Genomic DNA, 13,165 nt, shown 5'->3' with positions numbered 1-13,165 from the left:
AATCTTATCATTGGTTTTCACCCAAATCTTCATCTCATGACTATCAAGCCTCTTATTTAACACTGAAAGTTGTTCTTCTCTAACAACCGATAGAGCTACCTACAGTATGATAATTAGATTTCTGATTCAGAAGATTCAAGCGTTGATATCTTTCCGTTGAAAAATTAAAACTTAGCATGAGGTATTTTTTTCGGGTTTCGTCCGAAGCAAGCCAGTAAGTATTTCCCAATTCAAAAACACTTCTCTTTTTGTGAGGCATGGTAGGGATTGACGTCATCAAGAACCCTCCATAAATCAGAACTAAATTCATAGATTTCAAACTTACTTACAACTCGATAGCCTAAGTCGTAAAAATTCAACACCTTTAGATTTTGTAGCTATGGCAAGAATTGTTGTTTTCGTACCCAAGAACAATCTTATTGCTGTTCTTGTAACGTATACTGTGTTGGATCAACCTGGTTTTACCGGTCTAGTGTTACGCTTCGTTAAGCATAATATAAAACCATGCATGGCCGAGAAATATTTGTGATATTAGGAATTGATCGTTCAAATCGTCCGTTATTAGACTGCGAAGGTGAAGTCCATGTAGATTTGCGCTCATTGGATAAACTCATAAAGTAATGCAAAATTAAGAAGAAAAGAACCATTACGTAACAAATGGTATAGGATGATGGGATACAAAAAAAAAAGAAGAAGATGATTTCCCCATAATTAATTAGTCGAAGGACAAGACAAATGATAACAAAAACGAAGAAATTAATATGATATTGCTAGATTCGAACCAAACTTGGAGCGTAACAAAAGTACATGTGTGGCCAAACTACGGGTCCATCTTCAAGATCCACAATGCTGTCATCATCGTCATCGGCATCTTCAAGATCCACAATGCTGTGATCATCGTCATCGGCATCGGCATCGGCATCTTCAAGATCCACAATGCTATGATCATTGGCATCGGGTACATTCTCACTAAGCACGGTGGCTTTATTCTCCTCGTCAATGAAAAAAGTTATACGGATACGCATGGCTTTACTTATACCATTATTAAAGCCATGAGCGCGGGTGTTTATATCAATGCTTAAAATTTTGCTCCAAGAGATGACATTGGTCTCAGTTATATCATTTGTCATCCACATATCCATGGCTATAGCATCTTCGCCGAGAAAACATAGCAAAAGGCGCTCTTCTCTTACAGGCCATAATAACATCACATCACAGTCATCCCTATAACCTTCAAACGGAAGGCACACATGTGGCCCAAATCTCTCTGTTGTAAAATCAAAACTTATTAAGAAACAATTGATTAGTTCTTCGTCTACGTTGACACTGACAGAAGTGATCCAGTAAGTATCTCCCTTTACATACAGACCAGAACCAACTAAATGTAGTTTGAAGTCTGGACCGAAACTATCAACGAACCTCCATGAATAAGAATTAAAATCGTAGATTTCAAGCTCAAAAGTTTCATAATCCAAGGACCTCATGATTTTGTAATCATGGTAAGATTTTGTGTTTTCGTAACCGAGAGCTTACTTATGGTGTATAGTGTTAGCACTTCTGGTTTGGATGCACTTGGTTTGACCCGTACACGGGTTCCAAACCACGGTAGTGCTAGTGTTGGTGATTAGCAATAACCCGTTACAGTGGAAGACTTCAAAATCAATCCCGACTTCATCTGAATGACAAAGGAGACCTTTTAGGTTAAGTTCACCATTGAGCTTTATAGAAGGATCAATGGTGTCGTCAAGTCCATGGAGATTGTCACTCATCCAACAAACCCTAACATCCGTCAAAAACATATCCGAATACTTCTTTTCTGCTTTATCAAAGTGCTTCTTGGTAAATCTTCGATCATGTAATAATGCGTTCCACTTTTTGCAAGTAGACCGTAATCGAAAGAGAGATCTAGCTGGAACCCTAGAGAGTGTTTCCTCTACCAAATCCTCTGGAAGAGCGGACATGGGAGAAGACCGTAATGTTATCGTTGTGATCTCACAAGGAAGAAGGAAGCTACGTAGAAGGGGTTTGCAAATTAGAGATTGGGGTTGTATTTTGTTTTGTTTGACGTGCTCGTCTTATATATAGACAAAAACAAAAAAAAGGAGTTCATAATTTGGGCTTACTGAATCATGGATTTAAATTTATTTTTAATGATTTTAGATTTCGTTGGATTTTGATAGGATTAAAATATTTTGTATAGATTTTGGCTAGACTTCAGGGTTATTGAATCTTGAATTCACATTAACTTGTAATTATTTTAGATTTGGTTGAATTTTGATAGGACTGAAAGGCCTTATCGTATTATATAAAGATTGAATCATCTCATAAAAATTCAAGTCAAAATTCTAACTAATAAATAAAAATATGTGTCAATGAATTAGATGTTATCACGTGTAAAGAAAAAACTAACATTTTTTTTTATATATGTTAATTTACTTCTTTTTGATTGTAACATGTGTCAAAAAAATATATTCAGTTAGCATGGATTTTAACAAAGAAAAAATGTAAGTTATTTAATAATAATTTAAATGGATGTAATCATGTAAAATGTGCTTATCGTCTCACTATATTAGTATATTATGTTTAATTCGCAGGTAAAAATTGAAAATATGAAGAACAGAAAAGATCTATATAATATGAAAGAACATAAAAGATCTATATTCTTTTTAGAAATTTTACTGAGATGTTATACATTATTTTAGGTAATATTAGCAGAATCTGCTAAAAAAGAGTATTACTAGAATATTTTGGGTATTTTTAAAATACCCAGCATACCATTGTTTTATGTTACCAAAAAAACGTTATTATAAAAATGTCATTGCCACGTCAGACGCCATGTCAGAAATCGCTGACGTGTATTAAATAACTCAGCCGTAACTCGTTATAGAGGTAATGACGGCTGAGTTATAGTTATGTTGCGGCTGATTTATGAAAAAAACATTTGAGTAAGATCGGACGGCTGATTTAGAGCATAACTCAGCCACACATAATGGCTGAGTTATTAAAATCTGGCTGAGTTATGCTCTAACTCAGCCAAATGTTTTTACATATCCAAGTACAAGTCCTACCAAAAGAAATACAAATGTTTTTTACGCAAACTGATTCATAAAATCAGGTGCCTCATCGTAGTTTTTTGCTGTCATTTTAACACGTAGAGCCTGGATATTTTGATCACAGATTCCATCGAAAGACACACTAAGCGCTAGACATTCTATAAACTTTAAAGTGTACACGCCACAGTCACCAACCTGTACGTTTTGCGGGACCTTGGATTTACTCCTCCTCCTGAAGGTAAACTGTTTGTACGTAGGTGTACGATATTCGTGAGGAACGTTTTCGTTCATCATTGTTGGAATCATCCGCGTAAACGTCCTACAAGCATCAAATATTTTACCCTCACTTTCTTTGGTTACTTGTCCGACGATGCTATCATAGCAATCAATATTCCCCCTAATCAGATCCACGTGCAGCGCCACCCAGTGATCGCCTCCAGTTTGTGGAGCAAGATACATGTGATCCACATCTTTAATCCACTTCAAATTAGTCGTTTGATCTGAAGGTAACAAACCTTTCACTAAATCTTCATAACTATTGCCAGTGAATTTAAACAGCTTGGGTTTCATCTCGAACTGACGATGATCACGAACCATCGTACTGGTGAACCACGGTCTATAAACGCAATGCGTTTGTTGTGATATGGGAAGGGATCTCGGTTGTACCTTTCCCTAAGGAGTCTCATAAACGCGGCCATGTGCTGTAAAAAAGGTAACTGAGTAAAGAACAGCAACTCAGCCATTATGTTTTAAATAACTCAGACAACAACAACAATAACTAAGACATTAAGATAAACTTACTTCATTAGAAAGCCACCCATAGGTACCATATTCTTCCGGCCTCACTGGCCAGTCCTTTCGTTCGGTGATTAGCTGCCTATAAAATTCAATTTCGATTCTGCCATTGCTTAACGGAATATTCCTAACAAACAAATAAACACAAGTTAATATAATGTTAACAAGTTGTGATTAACTTGTTAAGAAAAAGGGTCTAAAGGGTCATACTCGGCGCTCTTTAGGAACTCCAAAAGTTTCTGCAACTTGACCGGATCAACAGGTGCCAGAGGATCATATATTCCAGGTCGAGGTGAACAGTTCTTCCTCATGCACGTCAGTCTGTTGTCTCCAATATAGGGGAAAATCCTGCTTGGATGAGCTTGTTGTGTATTCAATACACTCCCATCCGGGGACAGCTTAACACTCTCCAGCCTTAAAGCTTTAATTCTATCAAGCCTAATCTCTTCCTCTACATCTTCCTCAGATTCAGGTTCAAGTTTGTTGGCTTGAGCAATAAACTGGTCTGTAATATCACAAAACTGCTTTCAGCAGCTTCTGCACCAGCTTCTCCCTTATTAAAACCTCCATATGGTACAATAGACAACGACCTAACAGCAGGAGGATTTTTAGGTTTTCTACCTCAACCTCTTTTCTTTTCCTGAATGTCTCCAGCCGCTGCTTCTTTGGCAATTTTTGCCGCAGCTACTTCTTTGGGCTTCTTTGCCGCAACTACTTCTTTGGCCTTCTTTGCCGCAGCTACTTCTTTGGCTTTCTTTGCCGCCTCTAACTCTTTGGCCTTCTATGTCGCCTCTAACTCTTTGGCATTTCTCCTCGTGTAAGGCCGTGTTTTCGTATCAGCTGGTTTCTTAGCAGCTGGAAACTTCTTAGCAGCTGGAGACTTCTGAAGGAAACCAAGAGGATTATTAAAATCATCCATCAGATTCTTACTGATCCCATCCAAACCACTGCCATCAACAGATTTATTTTCCTATATAACATAGCGAAGACAATTAAAGATAATGAAAACTCAACCTAAACATTCTGGAAACTTAGCCATAAAATTAACATAAATCATACATTACCAGAGGACTGTTGACAGAGTAGTTTTGTTGCATTTTTCCTGGAATGACTGGTGGACCTTTTAGTGATTGTAGTTTTGCCTGAAGGCCCGATGATACCAGATCTTTTATTTTGAAATTTGAAAACACAAATGCCGTGTTTTGGCCAGTTTCCCCAACACCCATGGAAAGCACGTGATCTTTCATCTGTTTGAGATCACGCGCAAAAGATCCAAACCTGGTATCAATCCTTTCATTCATCCTCTTTTTTATTTTATCTCCAATCTTCTTCTCTAGATCCAAAGGCATATTTGCAATGTTTGTATCAAAGGAGTCAAACCTTGAGTTTAAACTGGACACTGAGTCAACGAGAGTTCTAACCGACACATCTTCCCCCGCATCTTCCTCCTCACTAGCCAACTGAAACAAATACACAAACTGTCGTAAACAAGCTAACGAAAGGTTACATAAAATATAAACTCACTATACACCATATCACTTAACTTTTTTCCTTTCTTCTTCTTCTCTTGTGCAGCTCCTGCTCCTTCACCAGATTCACCACCCTGACTGTTGGAAACTTCCTCCTTCTGGACTTTCCGCTTCCTTGCGGGAGGAAATTCAGATATAACAACTGCTTTAGCTTTCTTTTTCCTTTTCTTCTTATCACTCTCCTTAACATCCCAAAAACCTTTAACAAACTGATCCATATGTATGTCTTCGATCAGGCGATCAATTGATGGGTCGTCTTCTTTGATCTGGCCACGTATGAAATAGATCGTAGCCATTTTCCTTCATAACCATTTTACAGACACGCAACTGTAACATAAGAGATTATGAAACCCATCAGTAAGTTTTAACTCAACCATCACTAAACCATAACTCAGCCATCTATGACCATAAATCAGCCATCAAAGAACCATAACTCAGCCATAAAAGAACCCTAACTCAGCCATAACTAAACCATAACTCAGCACTTACTATACTAAATAATAACTCAGTCATTACTAAATAGTCACTCAACTATTGCTAAACCATATATCAGCCATCATTTAAACAATAATCAGCCAGTAACTATCAGTCTATCATAACACAATCAAAACTTTACCTCACCCAAGCGCTTTGATCTCTTCAGCAATAACCGTTTCCATCGTTGAACGTGTACGGTTTCCATGTCATCAAAGCAACGATATGACATCATCTTCAGCTGATGCATTCCCAAACCGATCTCCAAAGCATTTGATGGACTCATACGCCCAAGCATGTAACACGGGTGTAAACCCACTAAGGGTGTAGAATTTCCCCGTAGGCCTCAATAACTTTATGTCATCAACAAGGGTTTCAAATGCTGACCGACCCCACGGATAAGTCTTCATTGCTGCATCATCAAAAACTCTTTTGGCACTTTTATATGGAAGTCTAGAGTTATGATGCAAACCATAAAGTCCAATGTGTTGAAGAAGCAACAGCCCCAACCGTTTACGATGATCATAGTTTATCCATTGCCAGCACACTTTCAGTCCTTCCCTGAGTTCATTTAATGATGGACCTTCCCCACCAGGCACTTTCAAAAGTCTGAAGAACTCTTTGTGTTCCTCTTCAAGTTCAAACCGTTCTGTCGGCATTGGGTCTATGTTTAACCCCGTCACATGAGCAAATTCATTCAACACAAACCTGATAGGTTGACCACCGACCACAAACCAAAGCTCCTTCTTATGTACCCTTAATTGGTTACATAGTAGGAAATGTACTATCTTACCAGACCAAACGAATTGGCTATCAACTAGCTTAGAGATTATTCCAATAGGTACATCCTTCGTTTTTTCCACACATCCTGTCCTATTGATTCCTTAATCCCAGAGAATTCTCCCATCCTGAAATTGGTATTAATTTTTCTTAACTCTAGATTAGAGTTTCCTTGAGCGTATAGTCTTGGAGGGTAATCCCTTGCCTGTTCTTCAGAAATAATCACCATCGACATCTGATAAATAATATAATTCATAAGTAAATCATAAAATAAATCAGAAAACAAACTCATACACAAAGCATAACATAACTCAGCCACAAATACATAACTCATATCTAAAGCACAAAATAACTCAGTCACCAATACAAAACTCAGCCGTAACTCAGCCGCAAAATAAAACAAATCAGCCATCGAATCGAATAGATCTAACAAATCAGCCGTAAACCCTAAAAGTAAATAAGCCATCAAATCGAATAGATCTAACAAATCAGCCATCATTAACGACGACGACAATCATTCGTAAATCATCAATAAAAACCCACATTCAGCCGGAAAACTCGAAACTAAACACTCGACACATACCAGAACGTTTAAACGAAGACGAACACGACGAAGAGAGAGAGAGCGACGACAAAGAGAGAGAGAGAGCGAAGACGAAGAAAGAGAGTGCGACGACGAAGAGAGAGAGCGAGCAAAGACGACGAGAGATGACGGCGAGAGATTGACGGCGACAGAGTGGACAATGACAGAGTATCACCGGCGATGAGAGACGACGTAAAATAGTTTTTTTTTTCGCGGTTTGTGAACAGCGAAAACTGTTCACTTTCCCTCTCTTTGATATAAACAAGAAAAAATAACTGTTGATCTGAAAAAATAACTGCTTAATGACATGTTAAATCATATATGATGTGTATTTTAATTTGCTGATGTGTATTTTTTTTTTTTGACCAAAATCGAAAAACTAAATCCAAGGGGTAAATTGTAATTACATCCAAGGCAATAAACATTTGAGCAATTTCAAGAAAATTGTTAGATATGAGGAATAAACCAACTTTTGGATAACATTTGAGTAATTCTTTCTTTTTTTTATATTTTGTACTTCATTTTTATCATTTTTTCTTTCTTTTTGACCTCTTCTCCATTATAATTTGAAGCAATCCAATAGGTATTTCCCCTTCAGATTGAAGATAGAACTAGCTCACTCTACCACCAATGAATTAGAATGTTTAGGCTTTCGAGTCCAAAAGTACTTGTTTAGAACGAGATGAGACAAGAACAACATCGAAAGCAGTTTCAGATCAAATCGTATTTTTATTAATTAATCAAAGGACATGAAAACGAGAAAGATAAATGAGCTGCAAGAAATTACGTTTTATTTTAAACTAACTGTTCTCCATACTGGCCATTTATTGAATAAGCCATGTTAGTAATGTTGCCTATTGCCTCCATGCTGAATTTGAACCAAGCTTGGGACACAGCTACTGGAGCTGGACAATCAGAAACGTCTATATACACTTTTCCAAAGTCACGATTCTCTCCAAAAATGTATGCAATTCCGTTGTCAAAACATATGGCGACTTTCTTCTCCTCGTCCTTGATGAAGAAACTTACATCATACGTAAATTTATGGTAAAAATTATAAGTGTTTAGATCAACTGCCAAAAACTTTCTCCACGACAGTACTTTGGTCTGATCAGTCTCATCGTTGGTCGTCACCCAAATCTTCACATTCGATGTATCCTGACTCTGTTGCAAAACTGAAAGTTGCTCTTCTCTAACAACTGATAATGCCAAAACCTCGTATCCAAGACACTGATCAGAGGGAAGATTCAGACGTCCAAATGTCTCTGTTGTGAAATCAAAACTTACTAGTACAAAGTCTTTGACTTGTGAAGCAATCCAATAAGTATCCCCATTTAAAGACACCCCACGAGACTGTATGACGCAGCTGAGGGTGACTTCACCAAGAGCCCTCGCATGGAAGATCTGACATCGCCATTGTCTGTGTTTCTTCCTCTTGTCATATCTCTCAGAGGAAAGTTAAAGAATGCGAGAGAGGTCGGCTACAATTTGACAATAGGGTTTTTCTTTTTGGTTTTAAGTTGAATGAAACATAAAAATTAAAGAAACACCCAATAGATCTATGTCAACAGATGATTAGGAATTCGTATATAATTTACACATTTATATATATTAGATTGTAGAAAAATAGTTTGATATTTAATGGGTTGAGAGCCGATCCTCAAGCTCTTTGTTGTATAACTGAATCAAACCTGTGGTATCTTGATGTGGGAGATCATGAAGCTTCTCGTCTAAAATACTCTTGTACTCGTTATCTCTATCTTCCCATTTACGCATGAACTCAACCTGCAAACTCACAAATGACAAACCCCATCAATAAGTCATTTATAAAAGAGAGGAAGTACGATCATGTTAGAAAACAATAATAAACGGACTTGTTTCTGAAACGTATCGAATTCGTCTGAACTAAGAGATCCATCGCTGTTAGAGTCAAGAAGCTGCATCATCTCCTCTGCGTCTTCACCTGGAGCTCCAAGCTCTTCCATCACTTCCATTAGTTCCTCTATGCTGATCATTCCGTCCCCGTTTTTGTCTAGAAGGCAAAACACTCTGTCTCTTTGGTTCGTTGTTGTCTTGAAGCTTTGCTGTTTATTTGATGCGAGATCTTTGAGACGAATTGCAGCAAGATCCGCTGCTGCCATCATTATCGCTTTAAGCCTCTTCGCCTGAACATGATTAAAACAAATAACTCAACTTCCTCAATTGCTAAACTTAAAAAATCACACAAGTGTTTACCTCTTTTGGGTCGGTTAGACCGCCTTTGTACAAAGAATGTGATGCTGTTCCAGCATTAGCGGATCCATCCATATCCATTGTCCGTATTTGTATCTCCATCAAAGGTCTTCTCTGATCGCTGTCACTAACATCAACCGCCATATGTAGACTCCTATACCCATTTTCCTTTGGCCGAGCAATGTAGTCTTTTGTTCTATGCGGAATCTCCTTCCAAAGAGACCGGACAATCTCACTTGTTCGGTAACAGGCTTTTTCGCCAACTTCAACATCGTTTGCGTCAGAATTTGGCATCAATATGACCCGTAGACCAAGCACATCATTCACTTCTTCCGGTTTACGCCCATCTCTTAGAAGCTTCTTCATCATACTGTACCGGCTTTTATACCGACCTTTCACATACACATCATCCACCATTTCAGTCAAAACCAAATCAGCCTTCAAAGACAGATGAAGCTGCTCTTTGTACACATCAATCATTGGTTTAGACCCGTTCTCATGAATTCTTAACCACGAATCTAAGTAAAGATACGAACACGGGAAAAGATAACGGAAAGAGATGTCCTCAAGCTCAAGTGACAAGTGATTAGCCCCAACCGCATGAGCTAAAGGAGAATAAATCTTCAACACTTCAAGGGAGAGAATCTGCTGACGGTACTTTGGCAAATGCTCCAAATGCCTCATCTCATCAAGCTTTGAAACAAGGTACATGATCACAGCTCTGATATCATAATAGGTTAGATAGAACTTTCTCAGAGAAGCAGCAGTTTCATCGTCCAAGACATCAACTTTAAAAGGGATGTTCTTCACACGGAAAATCTCATGAAGCAGATGAGCAGTTCCAGTACCAATCTGGTCTCTAACTTCATATATTGATATCGCTTTCGCCTCAACCACCTCACTCAATATACTCGCCGAGATAACTTCTGCATCCATCTGCCATTTACAATTATATAATGCTTCAATTTCAATTTCGCCACAGAATCAACAACAGCACCTAATCATCTACACACGAAACTATGAAGATGCAGAGAGATAGAGAGAGAGGAACCTGGAGATCTGCGAGGAGGATAGAGAGTGAGAGAGCCTTAGAAAGGGGAGAGCGACCATCAGAGGCAAGAGGAAGAGATTGTAAAATCGGAATCGAGAGCTTAAGAGCTTTAAAGAGTAACCTAGAAGAAGACGTAGACAGCCAAACCGAATTCATCCTCGCCGTCACTTCGTTGAAAGCTCCGACAAGCTCCACCACCATTTTCCCTCCCGCTGCCTCCGGTGACCGTGCCGTCGATTCAACCGCAGTAGAATCCTCCGCTTCCGACCTCGGATTCCACCGTCGACGTCGTCGTTTAATCAATTGAATCGAATAAAGATGACGATGCTGTACCTGAGAAGATCTCCATCTCGGAATCGGAATCGGTGATGGACGAATTACATACATTTGAGAACTTTGAGATTGATTTTGAAAATTGAATCCAAATTTTTATTTTTATTTTATTATAAGGGCTTGTAGCAATGGATAAGCCACGTAGGATTTTGTTGTTTCGACCACATACATAAATAAATAAAATACTATAATTTTATAGAACTCTCTGTGAGAGTGAGAGGGTTTGGTTACTTATGAGTGACGCTGACGCCTCCATCTAAAACCCTACGCAAAAGCCTTGTAGTTCAGGTTTCTGCCATTGAAGGATTCGTTTCGCTTCGGATTCGAAATCATGGCGGCCGTACCGAGAGGCCTCATTTCTCGAATCAATCAGTTTTTATCAATCCGGTCTGTGACTACTTCTCCATCTGAATCTCTACCTCATTGTAGCTTCTTTCTCCTCCAACGATTCAGCTCCGATGCTGGCTTGTTCGACGGCGGTGGATCTGATATTATCGGGGATCCGACCCGAATCATCGAGGCGAAACAAGGTGAGATGTCTAACAGCTCTAAAAGGAATGGGATCATCGCCGTTAAGTGTGGGATGACTGCGCTCTGGAACAAATGGGGAGCTAGGGTTCCGGTTTCTATTCTTTGGGTTGATGATAACATTGTCTCTCAGGTTAAGACTGTTGAGAAAGAAGGGATTTTTGCGCTACAGGTAACTCCATCGCAGTTTCCATTTTGGATTTATTGATAGTTTCTTAGTGACTAGTTGATCAATAGATTGCTGTAACGTTTATTGATGAATTTAGTTTGTGAAGATACTGGTTTAGTAATGTGATTGGCATGTGTTGTTCTGTTAGTTAGATCGGATGTGGGCAAAAGAAACCGAAGCATTTCTCCAAGTCTGTGGTGGGACATTTCAGAGCAAAAGGTGTGCCGTTAAAGAGGAAGTTGAGGGAGTTTCCTGTGACTGAAGACGCTCTTCTTCCTGTTGGTACTTCACTCGATGTCCGCCATTTTGTTCCGGGACAGTACGTTGATGTCACTGCGATCAGTCGAGGGAAAGGTGTTCAGGTGAAACCATTCTCAGGGTCTTTCATCTTTTACTTTGGCGTTTCTTAATAGTCTTAGAGCAGAACTTGAGATGATAACTTGAATAGTCAAATAATAATGTGGCAGATATATAACATGGAGAGCGAATGAAGCAGTGTTTGTGCAAAGTAACGGCTGTGTTAATGTCTTTTCAGGGTTGCATGAAAAGATGTGGTTTCAGCGGAATGCCTGCAACACATGGTGCTTCATTGTCCCATCGAAGTGGTGGTTCCACAGGGCAAAGAGATGCTCCTGGAAAGTTATGTGTCAAATCGCTATGCTTGTCGGGAATTTTCTCAAAAGCAAATGACCAATACTGACTTGTTAAATACACTCGAGTAGGTGTTCAAGGGGAGAAAGATGGCTGGGAGAATGGGTGCAGATCAGAGGACAGTAAAGAACGTTTGGGTTTACAAGATCGATCCTGCGAGGAACCTCATCTGGGTGAGAGGACAAGTAAGTATCTCAACCTGAGTTCTGGTCCCTGGCTAGGATGTGTCGGTCACAAAACGTGAGTGCCATTGCTCTTCTCTTATTAGTAGTATAGGTCATGATTGTGATTGGTGGTCTTGTTGTAGGTTCCTGGCGCAGAAGGAAACTTTGTGTTCATAAGAGATGCATGGTACAAGAAACCAGACATCTCAAAGCTTCCGTTTCCAACTTACTTAGCTCCAGACGACGAAGATCCATCAGAATTAGAACCAGTTGTTGCTGATCTTGGAGAACTTGACCTATATTTGTTGGCGGAGTGATGAAAACAACATGATCTTGATCTTCATTTTGGTTTCTTTTACATTTATGGGAGACCAGAAAGAAGCTGAGGAAGTGGAATCCCAGAGCTAAAACTTTTTGCAGATGAATGAAATTGTATTTTCGTATTTTCAGTTGTTTTAATTTATTTTTATGTAGCAGTGGATAAGCCACGTAGGATTTTGTTGTTTCGACCACATACATAAATAAAGGGAGATTCTAAACATATCAAATCATGGTGGAGGTCCTTCTTGGCAAAATAGCCGAATCCGAAAATCCGACTTAAACCTGTTCCAAAAAACCCGACCCGAATCTGTATTCGAAGTTTTAAAATACCCGAATAGATATAGGATTTATTAAAATCGGATACCTGAACCGATCGGGTATTATCTGATATCCGAACTAACCCGAACATATATAAATATTACTATTAAACGAGTGCAAAATAGTCCTCCAAAATAGTCATATAGTAAGTACATTGTAACCATTTTGCCACTTTAATCTTTTT

The 13,165-nt window shown here is 38.8% G+C and overlaps 2 protein-coding genes across 3 annotated transcripts; one reads left to right on the top strand and one right to left on the bottom strand.

Annotated features, from left to right (window-relative positions):
- Window positions 1-8,714: 8,714 nt before the first annotated feature.
- Window positions 8,715-11,043, bottom strand: LOC104765592 (putative GTP diphosphokinase CRSH, chloroplastic). The gene is made up of 4 exons (XM_010489335.3): window positions 10,498-11,043; window positions 9,450-10,382; window positions 9,089-9,379; window positions 8,715-8,999 (listed from the first exon to the last, which is right to left on the bottom strand). The coding sequence occupies exons 1-4, from the start codon at window positions 10,882-10,884 to the stop codon at window positions 8,853-8,855; spliced, it is 1,758 nt and encodes a 585-aa protein (XP_010487637.2). The 5' UTR covers window positions 10,885-11,043; the 3' UTR covers window positions 8,715-8,852.
- LOC104765591 (large ribosomal subunit protein uL3m-like) lies at window positions 11,035-12,883 on the top strand. Of its 2 annotated transcripts, none has more exons than XR_015591566.1 (5): window positions 11,035-11,530; window positions 11,680-11,889; window positions 12,063-12,166; window positions 12,250-12,363; window positions 12,486-12,883. XR_015591566.1 is itself a non-coding variant. In XM_010489334.3 (5 exons), the coding sequence occupies exons 1-5, from the start codon at window positions 11,162-11,164 to the stop codon at window positions 12,657-12,659; spliced, it is 978 nt and encodes a 325-aa protein (XP_010487636.2). In that variant the 5' UTR covers window positions 11,069-11,161; the 3' UTR covers window positions 12,660-12,883. The 2 variants fall into 2 exon arrangements, 1 of the variants encoding a protein (XP_010487636.2); XM_010489334.3 differs by having other exon boundaries at window positions 11,069-11,530; window positions 12,063-12,173.
- The last annotated feature ends 282 nt before the right edge of the window (window positions 12,884-13,165 follow it).

The sequence above is a fragment of the Camelina sativa genome, chromosome 19 (assembly GCF_030686135.1).
Source record: "Camelina sativa cultivar CO46 ecotype springtype chromosome 19, ASM3068613v1".
Lineage (NCBI taxonomy): Eukaryota > Viridiplantae > Streptophyta > Magnoliopsida > Brassicales > Brassicaceae > Camelina > Camelina sativa.
This window is presented reverse-complemented; position numbering and strand designations above follow the sequence as displayed.